Source organism: Esox lucius, chromosome 13 (genome assembly GCF_011004845.1).
Source record: "Esox lucius isolate fEsoLuc1 chromosome 13, fEsoLuc1.pri, whole genome shotgun sequence".
NCBI classification, from domain to species: domain Eukaryota; kingdom Metazoa; phylum Chordata; class Actinopteri; order Esociformes; family Esocidae; genus Esox; species Esox lucius.
In genome coordinates this window covers 9,898,165-9,925,540 of record NC_047581.1, presented here as the reverse complement: position 1 = coordinate 9,925,540, position 27,376 = coordinate 9,898,165, and the positions used below count along the sequence as shown (strand labels likewise).

Genomic DNA, 27,376 nt, shown 5'->3' with positions numbered 1-27,376 from the left:
TGGGCGGAGGTTCAGATTTAAAAAAGTGCTGCGCCTTGAGAAGGAAGGAGACACACCCTCAACGTGAGTCACTTCTCGAGGAGTATGTTGAACTGTGGAAGCATGGCGACGGGGTTTCAAAAGGCCATGGCAGATTAGGCCAATTCCTCAAACAAGTGCCACGTTCAGCATGGCGGTAAGAGTAACCGCTATAACAAGGGAGCTCAGTGTCTCTTGCATATCATTAAATGTGTGATATAAAAGTATATTTTACTTTATTAAATGTTATTATTTACTTGTATATATTTGTATTTAGTGTTTTTGCAGTTATCGTGTATATCTGATGTATCGCCGTTATATTTTGTTCGTACATGACTTTAATAAATAAAAAGTATCCGCTATATATTTACGTTTGCCCTACCTTTTGGCCGGAAGAGGGAGTGTTTTCCGACTACAATGGCATTCCCAGAAGTAGCCGCAAAATCTTTATTTATTTCAGTCTTTCATTTTTTGTACTATAACAAATGGCTATATTTCAGCTTTAGGCAATCATTGCAAAACACTCTAATCATTGCAAACACTCTCTAATATTAGTGTATTTGCCTTTCTGGATTCCAGGAAATTAATGATGTACATATAAATTGTGTCAACAGTCTGGCTACTTTTCAGATCTATGTGCAATTATTGTGGGTTTATTGAAAATGAAAAAGGAAAGATGTTTTAAATGTTATCATAATGGGGCATTTTTTCAAAAGGTATACCCAGGGTTCTATATCTAAAAATTTAATTGATTTAACGGACGAATCATTAACTTGATTGTTTTTCTTTTATTTATAATTTCTTTTTCGTTTGACGTAATCGATGGGCACTTGAGATTGGAGCGCCTGAGCCCTCGCCTGCGCAATTGAATGGCTAACGCGCAACACGAGACATAACTATACTTTAATCATTACTGCTCTCATGTGGACATCTGTAGGTATTACTATGTATCAATCACATCTATATCAATAGATTTATAAGTAATAGGATCTTAATGAGTTTGCTTCAAAACGATGTTAAAATAAGCATTACATTATGATTTTGTTGTTTCATTTGGGTTTGTACAGTAACTCAATTGTTTTGGACACATTTGCCTACTAGTCCCATTACATTTGGGATCACAAACATATCTGTATTAATCCTAATATGTAAGTATTCCAAGAGAACCTGCCTGCAGGGCTCCACTGTGGGTGGCTTCCGGTTGCAGGCTCCATGCTTGGTCGAGCTCCACTATGGGTTGTTTCTGAAACACGTAATCATCACAGTATAACACCAAGTCAATTAGACTTCAGGGATATCAATTTGTCCAGTTTTGAAGTATAAGCGATTGTGAATCATTGTCACCTGTTTTGGTGCAAATGAAAGTGACAACAGGTGCACTGGAGAGGCAACAGCAAGACAGCTCCGAAAAAGGGAATGGTTTTGCAGGTGGTGGCCACAGATAGTTGCTCTCTCCTTATCCTTCCTGACTAATTCTTCTGTAGTTTTGCATTTTGTTAGTGTCCTTGTCACTACTGGTAGCATGAGGATAGTACCTGCAGCCCATTCAGGTTGCACATGCAGATGGCACATCCATACGTGCTGTTGCAAGAAGGTTTGCTGTGTCTCCCAATACAGTCTCAAGAGCATGGAGGAGAGAACACCAGAATAGGCTGGTCCGCCACTGGTGCCCCGTTCTCTTCACAGATGAGAGCCGAATATCATTGAGCACATGTGCCTGCAACATCATCCAGCATGACCGATTTGACGGAGGGTCAGTGATGGTCTGAGGAGGCATATCCTTGGAGGGTCACACAGACCTCCACAAGTTAGCCAACAGTACCGTGACTGTTTACCAGGATGAAATCCTCAGACCCCTCGTCAGACCTTAAGCTGGTGCAGTGGGCCCTGGGTTCCTCCTGGTGCAGGACAGTGCCCAGCCTCATGTGGCCAGAGTGTGTAGGCAGTTCCTGGATGACGAAGACATTGATGCCACTGACTGGCCCTCATGTTCCCCAGACCTGAATCCAATAGACCTCTGGGACGTCATGTATCGGTGCATCCACTGCTTCCAAGTAGTACCACAGACTGATCCAGGTCTGGGAGGAGATCCCCCAGGACACCATCCACCGTCTCATCAGGAGCATGCCCAGACGTTGTCGGGAGTGCATACGGGAACGTGGTGGCCATACACACTACTGAGTCACGTTATGAGTTGGAAAAGCCTGTTTTACAATAGTTTACTTTGATTTTCGGTTTTCAAGTTTGAATCCAGCCCTCAATTGGTTGGCAATTTAGATTTCCATTGATCATTATGAAGTCATTTTGTTCTCAATGAATTGCACAATGTACAGAAAAGATTTAGCTCTTTAATATAATTTGTTCATCGAGGCCCAATGTGTGATTGTTCCCTTAATTTTTTTGCAGTATATATTTTTTTATTCTGTCTATGTAGCACATACTGTAACGTGGGTATCTGTGCCAGTGTAGCAAAATATTGTACATCGATTCAGTAATACTAGTTGCCTAACAGTATCTTATTTACACGCTATTGATTTATTGATCTGTCAAAGTAGGACAAACTCCGCCCATAAGCCTAGCAACAGCACGAGAGCGTTCTGCATGTTTTTATGGGTTCTTTATGGAGGAAATGGGGAGCATATGCAAACCCCACCGACAGGCCCCTAATCTATAGCCCGCCACAGGGCATGGGCAGGCCAAATAATATACTATGGCATTTTACTGCAGTCAGTTGAATTTAATATGAAAAATGGTTCATTATTAAAAACTATATTACCAAAAAAATCATATTTGGTTCTAATTGCTCAAGCAATTTTTTCTCCTTGTGCTGCAGGAGCACCAACATTTGCCCTTGGGGAAAACAAAGCAAAAATCACACAAAATTACAAAATGATCAAATGTTCTATTGCGCTTTATTCAGCAAACACAGCATGTAACAACAATTGTAGTGTGCTATTACTTGTACTAAAAGTCATTTTCGGCCTTCACAGTATGCCAAATGCACTTATATCTGTAATTTCCTCACAAAAAACGTCCTGGTCTTCAATGTTGGGAAATACAAACTTGAATGGCTCCAAGATTGTTTCTCTCATGTTCACTCCAGGCCCTCACTTGTTTCCTCAACCCAAAGTTTTCCATACAGCCTCTGCCAGTTCCTCTTCCTCCATCTTGATTCATATCTTAAGACAAATGCAGACCTAAACCCTTGCTAAAATAATCACAAATACGTTTAATAAAGCTGAAAACAGTTAGCTTACGTTATCCACAGAAAAAAAGTTAATAGGGCCTACTAACATAAAACCTCAGGAACTAACGCTAGCCTCCAACAGTTATTTGAAAATCAAAAATAGCCTACGCACATATGTAACATTGCGTAGGCATTCCTAAACAGATAACAGAAAAAAAACATCGGTTTCGGAAGCAACCCATACTGGAGCTCTACCGAGACTGGAGTCTGAAACCGGAAGCGAGCCCTGCCGCCTACGGAATAACTCAATCAATTTGGGTGTTGTCGCGCGGCGGGGGTAAACGGAGGTTGGGTGGGGTTGAGAGAGAGAGAAGGTGAGGTGTAGACGAGTCCACGACAGAGGCATCATGATGGCACCACTTGGACTAAAAGTAATTGTGGGAGAAAGTAAGAACATTCATTTTGTTTGTGAAGGCTTTTTTACTTTTGCCATAGGTCTACTCCTATTTGTATGAGTGAGTTCGGCTATCAATTTGGTTAGGAATTTTTTATTATGATTTTATTTACATTATATGATTTTATTTACATTCATATATAAAGTAAAATTTACATACATTTTTCGAGAAGTAGACTTAGCCTATTTAAAGTACATAGTTAGGATAAAATGACACCATGGTGCGTAACTGTACACCACTTTAATTATCTATTTTTTAAATGACTACTGCTTTGGTTGTATATAGTGGTGTCTCAATTTGAAACTTTTATCCACTACAATACTGGCATTTGATTTGCATTAAATTGTACTCGGGAATATTCGTTTCGGGTAAATCCATACTTGCTAAATCTAGACGGAAGCGCTTCCAGTAGTCCACAATCATTATTTTCAACGAGTTGTGGCAGGGTGCAAGGATCCACCAGAACACAGCTTCCCATTGGGCTATTAAACGCGACAACCAAAGAGAAAAAACTCCATGCTTTGAAAACTTGTATTAGTTTTTATTGTGCGCTTTTCGGACAGAGAAAATGTTGAAGGTAGTTCTGAAGACATTACATTTTTGCACAGGCATACAACATTGTTATTAATCTTTAATATGCAAGGATTGTTAACCTCAAATAGCCGGCTGCACACAAGCAAACGCAGACCTCCCCAGCAGAGATTCTCCAGTACGCGTCAATACGCCTGGTGCGTCTGTACGCACAGAACACGAGACCTATTTTTAATGTGTGAGAAAACAACACATTATTTGACAATACAGTTTACGCATTTCGTACAATTCTACTGTTTTTCTTTATTTTTTAATAGACCGGTGTTGGGGTAAAAGTGTGTTACCACTGAATGTAGGTGTGTGGTAGCTGTATACGTAGCTGTACAATCAGCGAAAACTGTCCGTGCATCCCACATAATATTTTACATGAACTACACTGTGAAGTGTAATGCCATTTTCAGTAGTTATTGTAGAACACTTTAGTATTCCCATTTGTAGTAAAGTAATACAGCATACGACGCTTAAGCAATCACACGAATGAGTGTTCTGTATGGTCAGTTACCACTTTTTTCGTCCAGTTACCACCAGTTACCACTTTTTTCGTCCCTTTTAAGGAATCTCATCACTATGCACAATAACTGCAGTGCACATTAAAGCATCTCATTGCAAAAAAAAATACTTTAAATTAATTGTAGTGTTTTGGCATAAAAATAAACGAACAATACTATAGTGAATAATATATAAATAAAGTAATACTCCAGTTTTTAGAGCACAGTAACCTGTAGCAGGCTTTCAAATGGTTATGTACAACAACAGATAGAACATAGCCCTTGCAATTGCAAGAAAGTTGGTTTGATTTCCAGGGACACCCATACAGCACATAAAAAGTACATGTTGCTTTTGATGACAACGTCTGCTTCTTGGCTTATAATCAGCGGTGCCGTATAGGGGTGAAAAGTTAGGACAATTCCAAGGGCCCATGACTGACAGGGCCCCCATAAAATAGGTAACAGCTGCACAGAGGGGGCCCAAAATTCCTGGTGGCGCCCCTGCTTATAATAGCATGGGTGTCACAGTACACTCAATTAGAAATAGTGTTGTTTAATTGGACTCTATATATTATTTTAAATTCTTGGCTGATGATTAATTATTATGATGTTGATATAGTCAGTGTTGTCAGGACATTATGATCACAACAGAGTTTCTGATGATGGACGTATGACACTGATCCTTGACGAGATTAAAGCTGAGGTGGGTGGGGCTGTTTTAATCTTTAGGATGCAGGTTTAGGAATGTTGGCCTGCAGGTCTAATAATTACAACAGTCTTACAATGTTAGCTGGAACTCTAATTTCTTTAATTAGAAATTATTTATTACTGGTCCATTCATATTCAGACTCATATTGGTTATCGGTAATTGAGGTACTACTGAACTCCCTTATCACCATATACCTTAACTGCCAACATCATATCAGTACATTTAGGTTTTCCCTACCTTTTTTTCGATTTTTCTGACCACAATGGCATTCCCAGAAGTAAAGTAGCTGGAAAACTTTTTTTCTGTCTTTCATTTTTTGTACTAAAGCAAACGGGTTAATTTCTGCTTTAGGCAATTGTAAATTCTCCAATTTCGGTGTTATAGCCTTTCTGGATTCCAGGAAATGAATGTTGTGTCAACAGTCTGGTTACTTTTCAGATCTATGTGCAATTATTGTGGGTTAATTGAAAATAAAAAATGAAAATAATGTTTTAAATGTTATCATTATGGGGCGTTTTTTTCAAAAGGTATACCCAGGATTCTATATGTAAAGATGTAATTGATTAAACGGACGAATCATTAATTTGAATGGGAGCTCATGTTATGTACGGTCTATTCATTTATTTTTCTTCGTTTGACGTAATCCAGGGGGACAGTTGAGATTGGAGCGCCTGAGCCTTCGCCTGCGCAATTGAATGGCTAACGCGCAACATCAGACATACACGATACTGTAATCATTACTGCTCTCATGTGGACATCTGTAGGTATTACTATGTATCAATCACATCTATATCAATAGATTTATAAGTAATAGGATCCTATTGAGTTTCCTTCGAAACGATGTTAAAATCAGAATTACATTTTATGATTTTGTTGTTTCATTTGGGTTTGTACACTAACATAATTGTGATCACAAACATATCTGTATTAATCCTAATATTTGTAGATTTTACAATACAAATGTATTTCACCTGATGAATATCCAACTTCCAACAGACAAACATGGGCTATACTATGTTGGCGTTTCATAGAAATGGTTGGCTCTCGGTGTAAGTCTAATAATCGGCATGGTTGTACCAGGGGATGCGTGGAGGGGATTATTGCCTACGCAATACCGTTTCTCTCTTCAATCAATTTGGGTGTTGTAGCACGGCGTACATCTACTCCGTATAAACGGAGGTTGGGTGGGGTTGAGAGAGAGAGAGAAGGGGAGGTGGAGACGCGTCCAGGACAGTTATCACCATGGCACCACTCGGACTAAAAGCCATTGTGGGAGAAAGTAAGAATTTATTTTGCTTATTTGTGAAGGCTATTTTACTTTTGCCATGCGCCTATTTTATGTAGAAGTAAATTCGCCTGTGTGTTTGATTAGGCCTTTTTTAATTATTATCATGTCATTTGCATCTTCATTTTTATATGGAGTATAATTAACATACATTATTATATTATGCCAAACATCTATTGAGAAGTAGACTTATTTGAAGTAAATAGGTCGGATAAAATGACACCACGTGCCTAACTGTACACCACCTCAATCTTCTATTTTGCTTTTATCCACTACAATACTGGCATTTGTTTCGCATTACATTGTACTGGGGAATACTCGTTTCGGGTAAATCCATACTTGCTAAATCTAGGCGGATTAAGCGCTTCCAAAAGTCCATTATCATTATTTTCAACGAGCTGTGCCCGGGTGCAAGGATCCACCACAACACAGCTTCCCATTGGGCTATCTAACGCGACCACTAACGAGAAAAAAACACTTCCCGCTTTGAAAACTTGTATTAGTTCGTATTGTGCGTTTTTCGGTGAGATACAGTGTTGAATGCGGTGTTGAAGGCATTTAATCCATGCACAGGCATACAACCATTTGTCTTTAATGTGCAAGGATTGTTAACCTCAAATAGCGGGCTGCACACAAGCAAAAGCAGACATCCGCAGCAGAGATTCTCCAGTACGCGCCAATACGCTTTGGTGCGTCTTTACGCACATAACCCGAGACCTGTTTTTAATGTGTGAGAAAACAATACATTATTTGACAATACAGTTTACGACTTTTGTACAATTCTACTGTTTTTATTTATATGATAATAGACATAAAGAATATCTAGTCAGTGTTGTCAAGAGATTACTATGATCACAACAGTGTCTGATGATGGACCTATGACACTGATTCATGACAAGATTTGAAGGGGGAGATGGTGAATTCTTTATGATGCAGGTTTATGTCGTCCTGCAGGTCTAAAAATTGCAACCCTCCTACAGTGTTAGCTAGCACTCAAATATCTTTACAGTTATACATTATTTATTACTGGTCCACCTCGTATTGGGATATCAGTAAGAGGAGATATTGTAGTAAAAATAGGGGGAATGAGAAAAATAATAAAGTTTAATACATTTATCAATGGGGTGAGAAACTGTTGCTTGTAACAATACAAGAATACTGAAAACAAGTAACATTGTTTAATTCAGGCAAAACTTGATTATGAGAATAAGAGAATATGATTTTAAAGAATATAAAACAAAAATATTAGTATTTTTCAGATATGTTGTTGTGTCTAAATTAGACAATGTAGCTTGATTTCAGAATTTTTCACTTAGTTACAAGCATTATTTTCTCTCAGCAGATTTCCTTTAGATTTTTGCCCCTCATTTCAATGTTTTTGAATTTGAATTTTGAGGAAAAAATTTTGGCAGAGTAGTGTGTTAAAACAGTTTAACGGCTGGATCTCATGCACATTTAATGTCTGCAGTGTGGGGTTGAATCCAATTTATATTGACTTCTCCTTCAGTATATGACAGGAAATTATTTATAGTCCTCTTGGACTGTACACCATATGGCCAAAAGTATGTGGACAACCGACCTATATGAGCTTGTTTGACATCCAATGCCAAAAACATCGGCATTAATATGGCCCCTCCCCTTTGCGGCTATAATAGCTGCCACTCTTCTGGAAAGGCTTTCCACAAGATTTTGGAGTGTCTCTGCGTGACTTTGTGTTAATTCAGCCAAAAGCGCATTTGTGAGGTCAGACACTGATGTTGGACGAGAAGGCCTGGCTCGCAATCGCCGTTCCAATTCATTCCAAAGGTGTTCTTTGGGGTTGAGGTTACGGCACCGTGCAGCCAACTCAAGGTCATCCACACCAACTTCATCGAACCATGTCTTTATGGACAGGGGCACAGCAATGCTGGAACAGGAAGGGCCTTTGCCAAACTGTTGCTGCAAAGTTGGAAGCACCCAACTGTCTATAAGGTCTTTTTTATCCTGTAGCATTAAGATGACCATTCACTGGAACTAAAGGGGGCAAGCCCAAACCCTGTAACACAGCCCCAGACCATTATCCCTTCTCCACCAAACCTTACAGTAGGCGCTTTGCATTCTGGTAGTTTTCTTCAGACATTGTTATATCTGCCGGGATAGTTTATATATCCCTCGCTGCTGGTATATGATGGGATAATATATATAGTCCTCTGTGACATTATAGGCTGTGATAGTATATATAGCCCTCTCTGTCAGCATATCATGGGATATTATATATAGTCCTCTCTCTCAGTAAATGATGGAATAGTATATATAGCCCTCTCTCTCTCAGTAAATTATGGGATAGTATATATAGCCCTCTCTCAGTAAATTATGGGTTAGTATATATAGCCCTCTTTGTCAGTATATGATGGGTTAGTGTATATATAGCCTTCTCTCTCAGTATATGATGGGTTAGTATATATAGCCCCCTTTGTCAGTATATGATGGGTTAGTATATATAGCCTTCTCTCTCAGTATATGATGGGTTAGTATATATAGCCCTCTCTTTCAGTAAATGATGGGATATTATATATAGCCCTCTCTTTCAGTAAATGATGGGATAGTATATATAGCACTCTCTCTCAGTAAATTATGGGATAGTATATATAGCCCTCTCTCTCAGTAAATTATGGGTTAGTATATATAGCCCTCTTTGTCAGTATATGATGGGTTAGTATATATAGCCCCCTTTGTCAGTATATGATGGGTTAGTATATATAGCACTCTCTCAGTAAATTATGGGTTAGTATATATAGCCCTCTTTGTCAGTATATGATGGGTTAGTATATATAGTCCTCTTTGTCAGTATATGATGGGTTAGTATATATAGCCCCCTTTGTCAGTATATGATGGGTTAGTATATATAGCACTCTCTCTCAGTAAATTATGGGATAGTATATATAGCCCTCTGTGTCAGTATATGATGGGATTGTACAGTATGTATAGCCCTTATTGTGTTGTTGCTGACTGACTTCATTGGGGAAGTTCTTTTTCAGGCCATTCTCATTGGTGCCATTCTCCTTTGGGCAGATTTCCTTGGGGCAACTGCCATCGGTACAGTTCTCATTGGGGCAGTTCTCCTAGGGTCAGTACTTTGTTGTTCCATTCTTATTGGGGCAGTACTGCTTGGCTAATTCAGTTGGCTAATTGGATACAGAAGTAATTCACTCATTTACAGACATGTCGCCTCAATAACCAACCCATGTTTTAAACAACCACAGTGTGAGAATTAAGCATATTGTCCTGTTACTGTTCCTGATTGACTGTCTAGATAATGTCAGAGGGAGGTGATACTTTACCTCAACAGTAAGCAATGCTATGCTAGGCTTTTATTTTCAATCTTAATTTCATGTTAATTTCAAATTCTTTGTCAAATGATGCAGTGGATTTGTAGCCATTTTTAGGACATTACCCAAACAATTTTGTATTTGTGTGTGCCAAAATGCTTCTCCTGTGACATCATATCCTGTGGCACAGAAAGAGCCCAGAAATAGCGGGGCTGACAGCCCTGTGGTATAAGAGGATTGGAAGAGATTAGGCCTTGCGTTTGCTGTGTGTCCCTCTCACTGGCTCACTCACTCACTCCCCAATTTCATCATATTCTGGAGGGTTGAAGATTGCGAGAAGCCTTCTTCCTAGGCATCCTCGCCAAGCCATTCAGCTTTTTCCACTCTGTTCTCCCTACCATGAAGTCACGTGGGTCAACATATGTGCAGGAACTTTCACTTACCGGACGACCTTAGTTCTGCCTTGACTGTAAAGAGACCAGGAAGTCGCTGCTGACAATACTTCCCTCTCTCCAGACAATGCTGTGATATGTGATTTCTCCAAGGTGCTTACCACCCGCCCACCCATCAGCCAGTGACACAGTCGAGGCTCGAACCTTAATTGTGGTGGTCAACTTGGTGCGTCGAAGACCACTTTACATTTCTGCACCACCTGACAGGCCCAAGCATAGCATATATCAACAGCAGATATACCCAGTTAAACACAGTGTGTCCCAAATGGTTTTCTATGTCCCACTGGCCCTGATCAAGAGTAGAACAGTATTGACTGATTAGGATGTAACTGTCTTCCAGATTGTACCAAGGGGCCGGACTCCTCACTGAAATAATACAAATGATAGATAATTATGATGCGGCCATTTCACAGCCCTCACTGGAGCCCCTTCAACTTCCCCCCGTGGAATATTTGACCCGATCAAAACAAATCACATGCGCCTTTTTTATTCTAAATACTTTGCTTAGAGGTCCAGGCGTCGGTGAAGTAGTTCCGAAAGTCAAGTCAACAAGATGAGGTTAAGAAACGGTGACGCAAGACTGTAATGTTGAAGACGTGATGACAATAGCCTGCTTGATGTTGTTATTGCTAATTATCTGTAGTGGACACCACAGAACGGTTGACTGTGTGTGAAGTCAAGTGTGTGAACATGAGTTATTTCTCCCTTTCCAGAGATTATGAATGATGTCATCAAGAAGGTGCATAAGAAGGGAGAATGGAAGGTAAGGGCAGCGTTTATATCAGTGACCTTTTCCGTTGTTATTGAATGTCTTTGATATAGTAGTTCACCCAAACGGCACTCTATTCCCTGTACAGTGTGCTATTAATGACCGGAGCCCTGTGGGGCCGTAGGGAATAGGATTTTATTTAGTACACATGACTTGGCCTGTGCTCTTCCCAGGTTCTGGTAGTGGACAAGCTCAGCATGAGGATGATGTCATCATGCTGTAAAATGACAGACATCATGTCAGAGGGCATCACAAGTGAGTAACACTCCATCAATGAAACACACACACACATATTTATCCTTGTGGGGACTGGAAACAGAGAAATCATGTTCCCTATCCCCTAACCCTAATCTTAACCTAACATAAGCCTTGCTTAAACCTCAATCACCTAACCTTCATGCCTAAACTTAACTTAGCGCATCCGCTTAACCCCAGCACGCAAGTCCTAAACCTAAATGTTACCCCGTGTCTAACACTAAAGCCAACTGGAAGTTTCACCCTAAACCTAACCCCTAAGCCGGAAATATACTTTATCAAGTGGGGACCAGACTAATATTTGACAATTTTTACAGGGACTTCTGGTCCATCTTGTTGTATATATAAAAATACAAATATACTTCTAGGTTACCTAAATGTCTGTGCTATTCTGTCTCCAGTTGTTGAAGACATCGGCAAGAAGCGGGAGCCTCTTCCCAGTATGGAAGCCATCTACCTAATAACGCCTAATGATGAGGTATGGGACCTATATAGTAGATGCTTAAAGTGACACAAGCATAAATATGGGTGTCTTCAGTGGGAATTGAACATATACAGCTCCGGAAAAATGTAAAGAGATCACGGCACCTTTTTCTTTACTTTCCAAAAAAGTTGAACCGAACAGAAGCGTTCAATTTGCAGTGGTCTCTTAATTTTAACCCCTCTGTTCCTCACTCAAAACCTTCCTTTTCTACGTTTTTTGGAAAGGAAAGAAAAAGTTGCAGTTGTCTCTTATTTTTTTCAAGAGATGTAGCTCTAGCACTGAAACAGGGCCAGTTCTGGGCATAAGCAAGATAACTTAGCAGCACATGCTTAGGACCCCCGACTGCTAGGGGACCCCAACCACTAGGGAGCTAAATGAGAGGGTGCCCCAAATCAATTTTGCTTAGGTTAGAGCTGGCACTGCCTGGGAAGCACCAGTGGCTTTACCATCTGAACCACAAAAATCACAAAACGTTTGCCGTCTCTGGTAAGATTCTCATGTTCCTTTTCCATTTGCCTCTCCAGACTGTGGAGGCACTCATAGACGACTTCAGAGATCCACGCTCTCCCAGATACAGAGGAGCACATGTCTTCTTCACAGACAGTGAGTTATATTCCAGAGACACGTGCCTATGGACAGTACTTTTGCCTATTGTGTAGAAGATTAGAGTCTGGAGCAGTCTGATACCGTTATATCGGATTCGCCTGGGGAGTATCTCAATGTCCTACTCCAGGCATCCATTCTCACGTCGACTTCTGAAAACCCATAGGAGGAGGAGATCAGAGGGGAGGGACCTTTGGCTTTTTTCCAATGGGGTTTGAGAAGGAGACAAAGGCAGAGGATGTAAGGAGAATGAAATTGAGATCTGGGAACAGACTAGCTGATGGTATATCTCCAGGCAACTTTTATTTGCCACCAAGCCAACAGTCAATGTCATGTCTTCTTTTATTTTCCCTCCCAACCCTCACAGCAATCCCAGATTCATTGTTCAATCTGTTGACGAAATCCCGGGCGTCCAAAGCCATGAAGACCTTGACTGAAATCCACATCGCCTTTCTGCCATATGAGTCACAGGTGAGAGCATTTCCGACTGTCAGGTGAGGGAGAGAAAGATGGAGACAGAGGGCAGAGATAAAAACGAAGGGTGCACTTCTGTTTGGCTAGGACGAGAGAGACAGGAGGAGAACAGAGAGTAGAGGGAGTTTCTGATTAGGGGTAGGAGGGAGAGGCAGAGGAGGGAGACAGAGGAGCGAACACTTGAAGAGTGGGAGACAGAGAGGAGTGGGGGAGGGATTTCTGAATGAGATGAGCCCTCTCATCTCTTTCCTGATAGAATGTTCCAGAGCAGAGTGGCTTTAGACAGACCGGGGCTCTGCTGTGCGTCCAATCCTTCTCTTGTCCTCTCCAGTTAATCCTCCAGGAAGGGCAGGGTGGAGGGGTGCTGAGGTTCCCTCCTCCCTGCTTGCCTCTAATCCCTGGCGTTGGCTGATGCATTGACATGCCGGCCTAGTAGCCCATGGGAGGGGGATGTGTGACTGGAGAAGTTGTTTATGCCTGGGGACTGTTTTCAAGCGACGGTCAACAGATGGGCTCACCCGCGTGGGAGTGACTGTGGGTGACGCGTGGGGAAAGTCAAAGCCCGCCTAACTGACAAATATTACTGTTCACATAGCCTTGGCCGAAGGCTGGAGTGAAGCGTGTTATGTCAGAGAAGACATACGACTGGAAACAAACCGTTGCTTATGTTGTTTTGGTAAATATTGTAACTCTCAATGGAAAAGTACTGGATGAAGTAATAGCTTCCCATCTGCTGTTACAACACTTTACTGTCAGTCGTTTGGGCATCAGGGAAGTGAAAGAGGATTACATTATCTCATTCACACATGCTGTGTGACAAACAGCTTCTCACTGCTACAGTGCCGTCCGTGTGACCCCACTTGGCACGCCCGTTAAATAACCAGTCGGTGGAATGACAGATTCCATAAGTGCCATTTATCCATTTGCTTGCCTCTGTGTTTAGTTTTGGTGTAATACACCATTTTCTATGACCAGGTGGCAGTAACCTATAACGAGACTGTATTTATACAGGAGGGTAATGCAGACAGGTGTGAATGCTGGGTGAGTCATACCGTTTTCTGACCGTGGCCATGGCATCTGAAGGTAGTATAGCAGTAGCTCAAATATGGTTAGGCTACCTAACTGTGTGATCAAAAAGATTCTCGACCTGGATGCAAGAAACATATTATGTTTGTGAGTAATGAATAGATGGGCAAAGCAAAGCCAAATGTCTGGACAGTGTAATTTCTTCATGCACTACACAGCCAATGCCTACGGCACACGTCAGCTAAGTTCACCGACATGCATCCACAGTGACTTATTGGAAGGCCGCTACAGATTCCATTAGTGTTCCTGGAATCTTCCAACCCAGAATGAAATGATTTTTCGCATTGGGGATGTGACATCTCTACCAAAGAAAGTAACCCAATTCTATCCTGTCCCTCCAGATCCCCCCGTAGTGATTGTGTTGCACGCCTTCTCCTACAAGTTGAGAGTCATCTCACTGTTACTGTGTAAATATCTGTGTTATTTTCCTGGGTGTATCTAGGTGTTTTCCCTGGACAAGACCGATGCCTTCCAGGACTTCTACAGCCCATTTAAGGCCGACGTCAAGCACAACATGTTGGAACGCTGTGCTGAGCAGATCGCCACCCTTTGTAACACCCTGAAGGAGTACCCCGGGATCAGATACAGAGGGTGAGAGAGAGAGAGAGAGAGGGTGAGAGAGAGAGAGACAGATCCACTGTATCAAGCACTGCAGCTTTTTATGTACACTGGCTTCTGTAGCAGGTCAGTGAATCCCAGACAGGAATGTTTAGGCTGGGCCTGAATCCACAGGCAGTATCCTAGTGTCTGTATCCCCTTCTGAAAGGACTTTCCTTAGTCAGCACCAATGTTTAGGTCTTGTTGGAACGCTAACAGCCGTGTGTTGTCCGCTCTGTTTCTCCGACTCAGTGAGTACAAAGACTGCGGCGTCCTGGCTCAGCTCCTGCAGGAAAAGCTGGACGGCTACAAAGCAGACGATCCCACCATGGGAGAGGTGAGGCAGAAGAGGGGCCAGCGGTCCGTCCACACGCTGTGTCACAACGCACTTGATCTCTGTCCCCGTCGCTTCATGTCCCCCTCTTTCTACCCACCCTGCATAGGGCCCAGACAAGTCCCGCTCTCAGCTCCTGATTCTGGACCGAGGTTTTGACCCAGTCTCTCCCGTCCTTCACGAGCTCACCCTCCAAGCCATGGGCTACGACCTCCTGGGAATCGAGAACGACGTCTACAAGTAAACACAGGGATGACCAGTGGGTTCATTAGACCCAACACACCAGGCCCGGTGCCACAGAATTACATGACAAAACATATCGGATCTCTATTCCTAAGGGAATTACAGGATTTTTATGTACACTCTTTGATATAAGAAATGCAGCATAATTTTTTTCTTGTAGGAGAACTCTCTGAAAACTATTTTCCAGAACACTTCTCAGGTTGAACAAACAACAAACAATAAACACCTTCCGCTCTCTTTTATTTCTCCTCTCTCCCTCTCCCGCCTCCTCTCCCCTGGCGTCTTCCCACCATCGATCAGGTATGACACCAGTGGAATGGGTGAAACCCGTCAGAAGGAGGTGTTGCTCGATGAGGATGATGACCTGTGGATGAGTCTTAGGCACAAGCATATTGCAGAAGTCACCACGTGAGTCACAGAGAAAGACCACGTTGCCTTGGTTATTATATGCACAAGCACACATACTCAGACACATGCAGAAACAAATGCACACACTTTTATTTTAGTTTGAAATATATAAATTACCTCTCTTTATCTCTGTCCTTCTCACACATCCAAACAGGGCTGTAACCCGCTCCCTCAAAGAATTCTCAGCCACCAAAAAGATGAACACAGGAGAAAAGGTAGTCATGTAACTCCCAGTTTGGTCTATTTCAGTCCTACTAGTACCGCCTTCTTACCCACTCATTCATTTTGTGCTGGCGGCTATGTGACCAGCGTTGATAAGTGTTCTGGGGTTTCAACAGACCACGATGAAAGACTTGTCTCAGATGCTGAAGAAGATGCCCCAGTATCAGAAAGAGCTGAGCAAGGTAAGCATGATTATTTGTTTCATACTTAACGGACGCTCCGTCAGATTACAGCCACCATGCTCAGACAGAACACTTTGGGTTTCCTAACAGTCTGTCGCTCAATACAAGGCAACTGGGGTAGGCACAAGGATGCGTCCTTCTCCTGGCTGCCTTCTAGTGAGAGTCTGACCAAATGGAGCTGGCTTCCAAAGAAGTTATGAAACATGTTGACTCATTGTTTCAATGACTCATCAGACTGTTAGTGCCACCAAATGGGAGAGAAACATACGGGTAGGGGCTACCTTGACCTGTTTCGGAATGAAATACCATTTGTTCGCCATTTGTTTCAGTACTCCACCCACCTACACCTGGCCGAAGACTGCATGAACCGTTACCAGGGGACCGTGGACAAGCTGTGTCGCGTCGAGCAGGTAACCAGGGTTCACTGGGGTTTGGATAAAATGTTTGTCATCTCTTTCTGCTTCTGCCAACTACAGTGTTAGCACTAAGCCAAACAAAGAGTGACGGGGAGTTGGCAGTTTGGCCCTAATACAGTGGCTACACTGACTATGGGGTACGTTCGTAAACCACAACATGCTCCACTTGTCTTTCCCTACACCAGGATCTGGCGATGGGCACAGACGCTGAGGGTGAGAAGATTAAGGACCCCATGAGGGCTATTGTACCCGTTCTGCTGGATAAAGACGTCACGGTTTTTGACAAGATCCGCATCATCCTGCTGTACATCTTCATGAAGAACGGTGAGGGACAAGTTCAATGCGCACATGACCACGTCATCGGTCACTCCATTCAAATCCAAACGGGTGATTTGTGGGCTTGGGTGCATTTTGCGTGTTTCCGTTGCATGTGTATTTCCGTTGCATGTGTCCATGTTTGCGGGTGTCAGGTGTTTCGGAGGAGAACCTGTGTAAGCTCCTCCAGCATGCTAACATTCCTCCTGAGGACAGTGACATCATCTCCAATATGGCCCATATGGGTGTGCCCATCATCACAGAGGTGAGACCTTGTAGAAACACCATCCGTTGCAAAACGATTTGCTAGCGTGTGACCTCATGAATGTGATCTAGACGCCATTTTGGAAGCATCTCACAACTCTCTAACACAGTGGGGTAGAAGCACTTTCACATGTGGACTAGGTGCCATAAATGCCATCCTACATGCTAACGAGTCCAACTCTGTATTTAAGTGCAACATTTCCATTCAATTCATATTGTAGTCCTTTAGCTAATGCGCATATCCGGAGCGATATACATTTACCATGAATCCTCTACTATTATCTTCTAGGGAAACCCAATCCGTAAAGCAAAGAAGCCTGACCGGAAGGAACGAGTGAGTGAGCAGACCTACCAGCTCTCCAGATGGACACCTCTGATCAAGGACATCATGGAGGCGAGTCCGGTTTGCTATCATCGATAGTCATTTACAGTTAGTCGTCGACTTACGACCTATGCGACTTACGTCCGCGCTGACTTATTTATGACCGTCCACGGCCAAGTAAAAAAATGTATAAATGAAAAACAGGTTCTCGAATGCCAGCCAGCGTGGTACCGTGCAGGAGGCTGGGCAGGAGGCTCGGCGAAAGACAGTTACTGCTGCGAGCGAGCGTAGTAAGAGAAAACGCAAACATGGCTACAGGGGATTTATATATATATACACACACTCACTGGCCACTTCATAAGGTACACCTTTTCAACTGCTTTTCATGTGTATATATTTATGAATAAATACATATATATAAAATTATCATATTCATTTTTCAACCACAAAATACTAATGTTTTAACTTAGGAAGAGTTCAGAAATCAATATTTGGTGGAATAACCCTGATTTCTAATCACAGCTTTCATGCGTCTTGGCATGCTCTCCATCAGTCACATTGCTGTTAGGTGACTTTATGCCACTCCTGGCACATAAAGTAGCTCGGCTTTGTTTGATGGCTTGTGACCATCCACTTTCCTCTTGATCAAATTCCAGAGGTTTTCAATGGGGTTCAGGTCTGGAGATTGGGCTGGCCATGACAAGGTCTTGATCTGTTGGTCCTCCATCCACACATTGATTGACCTGGCTGTGTGGCATGGAGCATTGTCCTGCTGGACAAAACAATTCTCAGAGTTGGGGAACATTGTCAGAGCAGAAGGAAGCAGGTGTTCTTCCAGTACTTTACTTGATTCATGTGTCCTTCATAAAGACAAATCTGCCCAATTCCAGCCTTGCTGAAGGATCCCCAGATCATCACTCATCCTCCACCAAATTTCACAGTGGGTGCAAGACACTGTGGCTTGTAGGGCTCTCCAGGTCTCCGTCTAACCATTAGATGACCAGGTGTTGGGCAAAGCTGAAAATTTGACTCGTCAGAGAAGATGACCTTAGCAAGCAAGCACGTTTATTTATATAGCACAATTCATACATCGAAGCAATTCAATGTGCTTCAGAAAGAAAAAGAAAAAATTTAAAAATACAACAACATAAAAACAAATACATAAATGAAAATATCAAAACAACATCATAATAAAAAATCGAATAAGGCTAAACAGTGTGGTTAAATGTAAGTGCTCAGTCATAGGCACGTGAAAGTGATTTTAACCTGAATTAAATTATAAGTTTGGGGCACATCTAAGATCTTCTGGAAGTTTATTCCAGTTGTGTACAGCATAACTGCTAAATGCAGCTTCTCCATGTTTAGTTTGGGCTCCACCAGCTGACCTGTGTTCATGGATCTAAGAGCCCTACTCGGTTTATATTCTTCAAACATATCAGAAATGTATTCAGGTCCTAAACCATTCAGAGATTTATAAACTAAAAGCACAACTTTAAAATCTATTCTGTAACTGACTGGAAGCCAGTGCAAAGATTTAAGAACCGGAGTGATGTGCTCTGTTCTCTTTGTCCTGGTTAACATTCTAGCATCAGCATTCTCAATGAGCTGCAGCTGTTTTACAGTCTTTTTGGGGAGTCCAGTTAAGAGGTCATTACAGTAGTCAACCCTACTAGAGATAAAAGCATGGATGAGCATTCCTCTACAGTCCAATCCTTATGGTCTATTGCAAACTTCAGCCTGGCTCTTCTAATTGATGAAGGGCTTTTTTCTAGCTTTGCATAACATCAGCCCTGCCCCTAGAAGCCTGTTTTGAACCGTCCTCACTGTGCACTTCCCCCAGCTGCTGTTTGCCATTCTTTTTTTAGGTCACTTGATGTCATCCTACGGTTGTTGAATGACATTCGAATGAGTTGACGGTCATCTCGGTCAGTGGACAGTCGTTTTCACCCTCTGCCCGTCTGTAGCTTTGTTGTCCCCAATGTCTGTTGTTTGACCTTGTTCTTATGAACCGCCGTCTTGGAAATGTTTAGGATGGAAGCAACCTGATGTTCACTGTATCCCTGTGCCAGTAAAGCCAGAATTGAACCCTTCTTTTCCTCACTCAAAGCTTTTCATTCAACTCTTTTGTAATGCTGAATAGTTATTTTTTTAATTCAAATTACCTTTGAGGTACTACTTGCACTGTTTTTGCCATCCAGCTGGTCCTATTGCAAGAGGATAGTGATGACCACAGCAGTGGTTTTTTTACTTTTCTTTCTAAATTAGATTTGGTTCAGATAATCACCTAGTTAATACCTCATTAAGTAAAATGAGATATGTCTGTGTTGGAATTTAACAGATTCTGTAATGGAATGGCTGCTATACATGTAGAGATGCTGATTTAAAGTGGTCTCTTAATTTTTTACAGAAAATGTACTGTTATACAAGCTGTACACTCAGTATTTTACATTGTAGCTAGGTGTCATTTCATCAGTGATGTCAAATGAGAAGATATACTCAAATATTTACAAAAATGTGTACTCAGTTTTGTGAGATACTGTGTGTATATATATATATATAATGATATACACTCACCTAAAGGATTATTAGGAACACCTGTTCAATTTCTCATTAATGCAATTATCTAATCAACCAATCACATGGCAGTTGCTTCAATGCATTTAGGGGTGTGGTCGTGGTCAAGACAATCTCCTGAACTCCAAACTGAATGTCAGAATGGGAAAGAAAGGTGATTTAAGCAATTTTGAGTGTGGCATGGTTGTTGGTGCCAGACGGGCCGGTCTGAGTATTTCACAATCTGCTCAGTTACTGGGATTTTCACACACAGCCATTTCTAGGGTTTATAAAGAATGGTGTGAAAAGGGAAAAACATCCAGCATGCGGCAGTCCTGTGGGCGAAAATGCCTTGTTGATGCTAGAGGTCAGAGGAGAATGGGCCGACTGATTCAAGCTGATAGAAGAGCAACTTTGACTGAAATAACCACTCTTTACAACCAAGGTATGCAGCAAAGCATTTGTGAAGCCACAACACGCAAAACCTTGAGGCGGATGGGCTACAACAGCAGAAGACCCCACCGGGTAACACTCATCTTCACTACAATTAGGAAAAAGAGGCTACAATTTGCACGAGCTCACCAAAATTGGACAGTTGAAGACTGGAAGAATGTTGCCTGGTCTGATGAGTCTTGATTTCTGTTGAGACATTCAGGTGGTAGAGTCAGAATTTGGCGTAAACAGAATGAGAACATGGACCATGCCTTGTTACCACTGTGCAGGCTGGTGGTGGTGGTGTAATGGTGTGGGTGATGTTTTCTTGGCACACTTTAGGCCCTTTAGTGCCAATTGGGCATCGTTTAAATGCCACGGCCTACCTGAACATTGTTTCTGACCATGTCCATCCCTTTATGACCACCATGTACCCATCCTCTGATGGCTACTTCCAGCAGGATAATGCACCATGTCACAAAGCTTGAATCATTTCAAATTGGTTTCTTGAACATGACAATGAGTTCACTGTACTGAAATGGCCCCCACAGTCACCAGATCTCAACCCAATAGAGCATTTTTGGGATGTGGTGGAATGGGAGCTTCGTGCCCTGGATGTGCATCCCACAAATCTCCATCAACTGCAAGATACTATCCTATCAATATGGGCCAACATTTCGAAAGAATGCTTTCAGCACCTTGTTGAATCAATGCCATGTAGAATTAAGGCAGTTCTGAAGGCGAAAGGGGGTCAAACACAGTATTAGTATGGTGTTCCTAATAATCATTTAGGTGAGTGTACAGTGGGGAGAACAAGTATTTGATACACTGCCGATTTTGCAGGTTTCCCCACTTACAAAGCATGTAGAAGTCTGTCATTTTTATCATAGGTACCCTTCAACTGTGAGTGATGGAATCTAAAACAGAAATCCAGAAAATCACATTATATGATTTTTAGGTAATTCATTTGAATTTTATTGCATGACATAAGTATTTGATACGTCAGAAAAGCAGAACTTAGTATTTGGTACAGAAATCTTTGTTTGCAATTACAGAGATCATACGTTTCCTGTAGTTCTTGACCAGGTTTGCACACACTGCAGCAGGGATTTTGTCCCACTCCTCCATACAGACCTTCTCCAAATCCTTCAGGTTTCGGGGCTGTCGCTGGACAATATGGACTTTCAGCTCCCTCCAAAGATTTTCTATTGGGTTCAGGTCTGGAGACTGGCTAGGCCACTCCAGGACCTTGAGATGCTTCTTACAGAGCCACTCCTTAGTTGCCCTGGCTGTGTGTTTCAGGTCGTTGTCATGCTGGAAGACCCAGCCACGACCCATCTTCAATGCTCTTACTGAGGGAAGGAGGTTGTTGGCCAAGATCTCGCAATACATGGCCCCATCCATCCTCCCCTCAATACGATGCAGTCGTCCTGTCCCCTTTGCAGAAAATCATCCCCAAAGAATGATGTTTCCACCGGTTGGGATGGTGTTCTTGGGGTTGTACTCATCCTTCTTTTTCCTCCAAACACGGCGAGTGGAGTTTAGACCAAAAAGCTCTATTTATGTCTCATCAGACCACATGACCTCCCATTCCTCCTCTGGATCATCCAGATGGTCTTTGGTAAACTTCAGGTGGGCCTGGACATGCGCTGGCTTGAGCAGGGGGACCTTGCATGCACTGCAGGATTTTAATCCATGACGGCGTAGTGTGTTACTAATGGTTTGCTTTGAGACAGTGGTCCCAGCTCTCTTCAGGTCATTGACCAGGTCCTGCCGTGTAGTTTTGGGCTGATTACTCACCTTCCTCATGATCTTTGATGCCCCACGAGGTGAGATCTTGCATGGAGCCCCAGACTGAGGGAGATTGACCGTCATCTTGAACTTCTTCCATTTTCTAATAATTGTGCTAACAGTTGTTGCCTTCTCACCAAGCTGCTTGCCTATTGTCCTGTAGCCCATCCCAGCCTTGTGCAGGTCTACAATTGTATCCCTGATGTCCTTACACAGCTCTCTACATGCTTTGTAAGTAGGAAAACCTGCAAAATCAGTGTATCAAATACTTGTTCTCCCCACTGTATATATATATATATATATATATATATATATATATATATATATATATATATATATATATATATATATATATATATATATTTATATATAATGTGTGTGTGTGCATGTTAATATATAAAATCACTGAAGAATTACAGATCAGTCCTAACGTCCTAAGTGCATCCAGGTGACCGTTACATTTCTGAAAACTGCAGTGTTGTTATGACACATTTTGATTTGTAGGTTTGCCTTCTCATATACTTAATCTCTTTTAGGTATATATATATATATATATATATATATATATATATATATATAACATCACAGAGGTATTACAGATAAACAAAACAAAACAGAAAGAAACAGGATAATTCCTAGGAAACAGGGGACGTCCCAAGTTCAGGTGACATTGACACTATCTCTGCACACTGCAGGGTTGTTCTTATGACATAATTTGCCTTCACATTTCAATTTAATTTACATTCATAAACATTTATTTTAATATAATTTTTTCGGAGTTGAGTCTGATCGTAGATTAAACTGGTTTTAGAGATGGTCTTACATTAGGGTTAGGGTTGAACTGGGGTGTGGTGAGACCACTGACCATTTAATGTTTCTCGACAGGATGCCATTGAGGACAAACTGGATCCGAAACAGTACCCCTACATCTCCCAACGCACTGTCTCAACCCGCGCCAGTGCCCCTTCAAGGTATCCACACAATGGCTTTCTGTGCTCAGTCACATACTGGACGTATTCATTTCAGCTCCTAGTGGGCGTAGGAACCTCAGTAATAGAATCACAAGACCGGGCATCCTTATTCAGGTCAATATATGATCATTGGTGATGTATGCGGTGGACGTTTTGAGTACGCCCCCAAGTATACCGGTCAAATAACCATGAGTGGACATTTTACGTGTTCTAAGTTATTGTGTTTCTGCTGCCTCGATATATCCCAGCACTTTGGTCTGACTGTCGACCCTTCTCGTTTCAGCGCCAGGTACGGTAACTGGTGCAAGGGCCCCAAGGAGATGAAGACGGGCCCCCGGGTCATAGTCTTCATCATCGGAGGAATGACCTTCAGCGAGATGCGCTGCGCCTACGAGGTCACACAGGCGAACGGCAAATGGGAGGCCATCATTGGTGAGTTGGCAGTGTGAGAGGGGTTAGACGTCATGGCGTTCTCCCCGTCTATTTAACCTGGGAATGTAGGCGTTAAGAAATGCATTGGCCGTCGCACCAGTTGGATTAACGCCTGGTTGTAACTTTACGTCTGACACAAAAGGCACTCTGAAATATAGTCATTGCACTATGTAGCCCCTCTGTTTGATGTGAAGCTGGATATGTCCTAGATCTAGATATCCGTTCAATACCCGGTAGGGGAGCGTGTTTGATCAAAACTACATTTCTGGGAAGGAGGAGACACCCACTTGACCCATCCTGAATCACGCCGTCTGCGTAAAAGCATTGGAAATGATTGCGCTACACAGTTGTAATGATTCTGTGCATTTCCGCTGTGTCAGAATCGGCTGTTATTATTGCCGGGGGTAAATGTTGAGTGTTTCAGGAAGCATCAGATCAGATGGCATTACTGAGAACGCACCAGAGGATGGGAGTGTTGTGGCTGCAGGAAATGGATACCAACAGGGAGAGGGCCGGGTTAATTTAGCTGGCTACCGGAATACATAGATCCGCAGAGAATGGATACTGTCTGTCCGAGGTCAAGTCTGGGTCAGTTTTTTAAGTGGGTTTTAACTGGCTGACTGTTCTCCACGTACAGGAGTGTATAACGTAGGAAGCTGCATTTAGACAGGGAATTAAGTTTCCTAAAATATCACTTCTCAGAAGTCAGCTAACTTTTCACATTTGGTGTGTCGTGGCTAACTCTGGTCTTTTCGGAAGGCCGTAGCATTTAAAGTCACTTCGTAGTTCAGGAAAACGCAGCCACTTCGACCGATGCAACCTGTTGGAAGAAAGCGGGGATGCAACGATACGGAGATCAGGCTGCAACGTGAAAATGAGCATGCAGCCTTTGTCCCTCCGTAGGCTCCACCCACACTCTCACTCCTACTAAATACCTGAAGGAGCTGCAGCACCCAGACTTCCAGGACCCCAACGCTGCCCCTGAAGAACCAGAGTCCACACCTGCAGAATGAGGAAACCCACGGAGAAGTAAACTTAGTTGTTGTGACGTGAAGCCCTCAGTGTCACCCTGTCGTCCCTTTCCCATATCTCCAGTGTCTACTGAGTGTCGTTGGGAGGCTGTGTTCGTGATGCACATTTTTCCTCAACATTGTTTGTTCTCTCCTCTTCTCCCTGGGTTCTGGTTTTAGGCTACTTGGTGTGTCTGTCTTTGGCGGTCATGGCTGTACGCCGACTGCTCACCTTTTAAAGTATTTTACAATCCACAAGGCACTGTAGGTTCGATTCAGACTTGAGATAATATGATTTAATGTTGGCTTCAAGTCAATATTGTTTCTCGTAAGTCCTTGAACTTTATGTTAAGTCTGAACAGGATCCGGCATGTCTTTATTGTAGTATGCTGTATTGTAAAATGTCTTCGACAGATCATTTTAATCCATTTCTGTATTTGGTGTTCGTCTGGCTAGGTTCAAAGGAGCAGCAACTTTAGTTATTTTCTGCAGTACAATTTTAGTTATTTTCTCTCTCTCTCTCTCTCTGTCTGTGTGTGTTTGTGTGTGTGTGTGAGCTGCAGGATCAACTAATATCTTCACCCCTACTGGCCTTCTTCAAGCACTCAAAGACATGGATAAACAACCAGACATTTGAGCTTAACAGCTGAGAGTTCCCCTTGACTGTAGCTGTCCCTCTTTTGACCGACCAACTCCATCAACAGGCGTACATGTATAGTCAGGACCCCAGCCACAACAAATTCTTCTACTCTACACATAAAGAAAATGGCGGCATTTATTCTGAGAAGTATATACAGCCAACAGATATATTCAGATTTGATGTTTCAGCTACGTGAAATAAAATTCCTTTATAGCCAGAGCAACATGAACCAAAGTGAATTTTTGGCTACTGTGCAAACTGCCAACAATTATGAGTGTAGAATGTAATTTGTTGATTAGACTTTTTAATGGTTCCCAACCTGGGGTATTAGGACCCCTGGGGGTACTTGGCCTATCAACAGGGGGTACTTGAGAATACTCATGACACCATAGGCTTACTAGTAAAATTTGCCATGAGGGTATATTTTAAAGGTAAAGGTACTCAGAGCAGAGCAAAATGATCTTCCAGGAAGTAACTGAAAAATGTTGGGGAACCACTGGATTAGAGTGATGAGTTGAGACTGAGGGATTAGTTGAGACTGAGGGATGAGTTGAGACTGAGTGATGAGTAGAGACTGAGGGATGAGTAGAGACTGAGGGATGAGTAGAGATTGAGGGATGAGTAGAGATTGAGGGATGAGTAGAGACTGAGGGATGAGTAGAGACTGAGGGATGAGTAGAGACTGAGGGATGTGTAGAACCTGAGTGATGAGTAGAGACTTGAGGGATGAGTAGAGACTGAATTGGCGCTGGTGATAGCATGAGCGCTGAATGTCAGCTCCCATGTGATACTGTTTCACAGATTGTGATTATAGCCTAGTTTTATGTTAGATTGGATGCTGAGGAATGATTTGGTCTATTAAGTGGTGTAGAGTGTCTGTTATGTTTAATCTATTTGGGACTATAAAGGGACAGAATGTCATGATGCTGGGATTTTTAACTTCCGCAGAGATATGGATGTTACTTCTGTGTTTGGCTGTTTGTTATTGTTTTGTGTGTCACACATTTTTGTGTCATATAGCTTTTATCTCACTGCTTGCAAACATTCCAGCAAACAGATTTGGTTAACTTTTGGTATTTTCAAAAACATAATTTTATGATTTGGAAACATCCCCACCATTTTAAAACTAGAAACATGTATTTGCTCACATGCAGTCAATTGTTTGTGGAATACCTTATATAGATTATTCTGACTTTGGAAATGCCCACGTGAAGCCGCCATGTAGCCTGCTGGCGATCCTGTAGCTAGGTAAACGTAGAATAGTAGAACAGCGACAAACCATTTAACAGGTCTTTAGTTGTTAGTCTCTATTTATTAACATCATCTCTGTGATTGTTTGATACTTATTTCCTAGTGATACCCACACTGTTATTGTAATTTCTTTCACCAGTGCAGTGTTGAACTCTTATGTTGTTCTTTTGTTTTGTTGTTTTTGTCGCATTGTGATTTGTTTACCTTTCTGTTAGAGTAATGTATTATTTATTTAGAGCCATATGTATTCCTGTAATACCAGCAGAATTGAGAATTGTTATCAGAACGCTTGTCAGTGATTTATTACAAACAATACTTTCTCCATGCATCATGTACTAAAGCTTGAATAAAGTGGCTTAGATAAAAGGTTGATGTTGTGCTGTTACGTGAATATCACATGAGTAAACAATCAATAGCACAGATTTTATCTGATACCTGGCCTTGGGAGTATTTCAGTAATAGTAATACAATGATTCACCCATAACAGTGCAATACCATTTACAACCACCAGAGATATGTATTGGCACTTAGCTGGAGTGGATGTACCAATAGCAACCTGTAAATCATGATCAATTTTTTAAAAATTTTATGTAGATTTGGGGATTTGCTTCAAGCATTTAAATATTTCAGTGAATGTTTTGGAGAACTTCTTTCCTTTTTTCATCATACCACAGAAATGCAAGCAGTGAGGCAGTTTCTGCTTGCAGCCATTTACTAATTTGTCACTGATTACAGTGCCTCTTTGTGTAGTGAATGAGTGAATGTATAGCTAAAAAAAAAACTCTGTGACATTACACAGAACAGTAGGCTACATGACACATCCAGAGTT

The 27,376-nt window shown here is 42.0% G+C and overlaps 1 protein-coding gene across 5 annotated transcripts; it reads left to right on the top strand.

Annotated features, from left to right (window-relative positions):
- The first annotated feature begins 71 nt into the window (after nucleotides 1–71).
- On the top strand, nucleotides 72–26,919 carry stxbp1b (syntaxin binding protein 1b). 5 transcript variants are annotated; one of them, XM_010892421.4, is made up of 20 exons: nucleotides 72–175; nucleotides 11,207–11,256; nucleotides 11,436–11,517; nucleotides 11,919–11,995; nucleotides 12,526–12,604; nucleotides 12,972–13,075; nucleotides 14,607–14,755; nucleotides 15,014–15,098; nucleotides 15,205–15,335; nucleotides 15,639–15,746; nucleotides 15,901–15,961; nucleotides 16,085–16,150; nucleotides 16,480–16,560; nucleotides 16,752–16,890; nucleotides 17,037–17,146; nucleotides 17,435–17,539; nucleotides 23,129–23,214; nucleotides 23,498–23,646; nucleotides 24,550–24,675; nucleotides 25,220–26,919. In XM_010892421.4, exons 2-19 carry the CDS (start codon nucleotides 11,212–11,214, stop codon nucleotides 24,657–24,659), a joined length of 1,767 nt encoding a protein of 588 aa, XP_010890723.1. In that variant the 5' UTR covers nucleotides 72–175; nucleotides 11,207–11,211; the 3' UTR covers nucleotides 24,660–24,675; nucleotides 25,220–26,919. The 5 variants fall into 5 exon arrangements, with proteins under 5 accessions (XP_010890723.1, XP_010890719.1, XP_010890721.1 ...); XM_010892417.3 differs by lacking the exon at nucleotides 72–175 and adding an exon at nucleotides 3,581–3,652; XM_010892418.4 differs by lacking the exon at nucleotides 72–175 and adding an exon at nucleotides 6,577–6,727.
- The last annotated feature ends 457 nt before the right edge of the window (nucleotides 26,920–27,376 follow it).

Coding starts and splice junctions, on each gene's coding strand:
- stxbp1b (XM_010892417.3), top strand. CDS start 3,613: ATGATGGCACCACTTGGACTAAAAGTAATTGTGGGAGAAA. Junction 11,257..11,435: donor ATAAGAAGGGAGAATGGAAG/GTAAGGGCAGCG, acceptor TGCTCTTCCCAG/GTTCTGGTAGTGGACAAGCT. Junction 23,647..24,549: donor CAAATGGGAGGCCATCATTG/GTGAGTTGGCAG, acceptor GTCCCTCCGTAG/GCTCCACCCACACTCTCACT.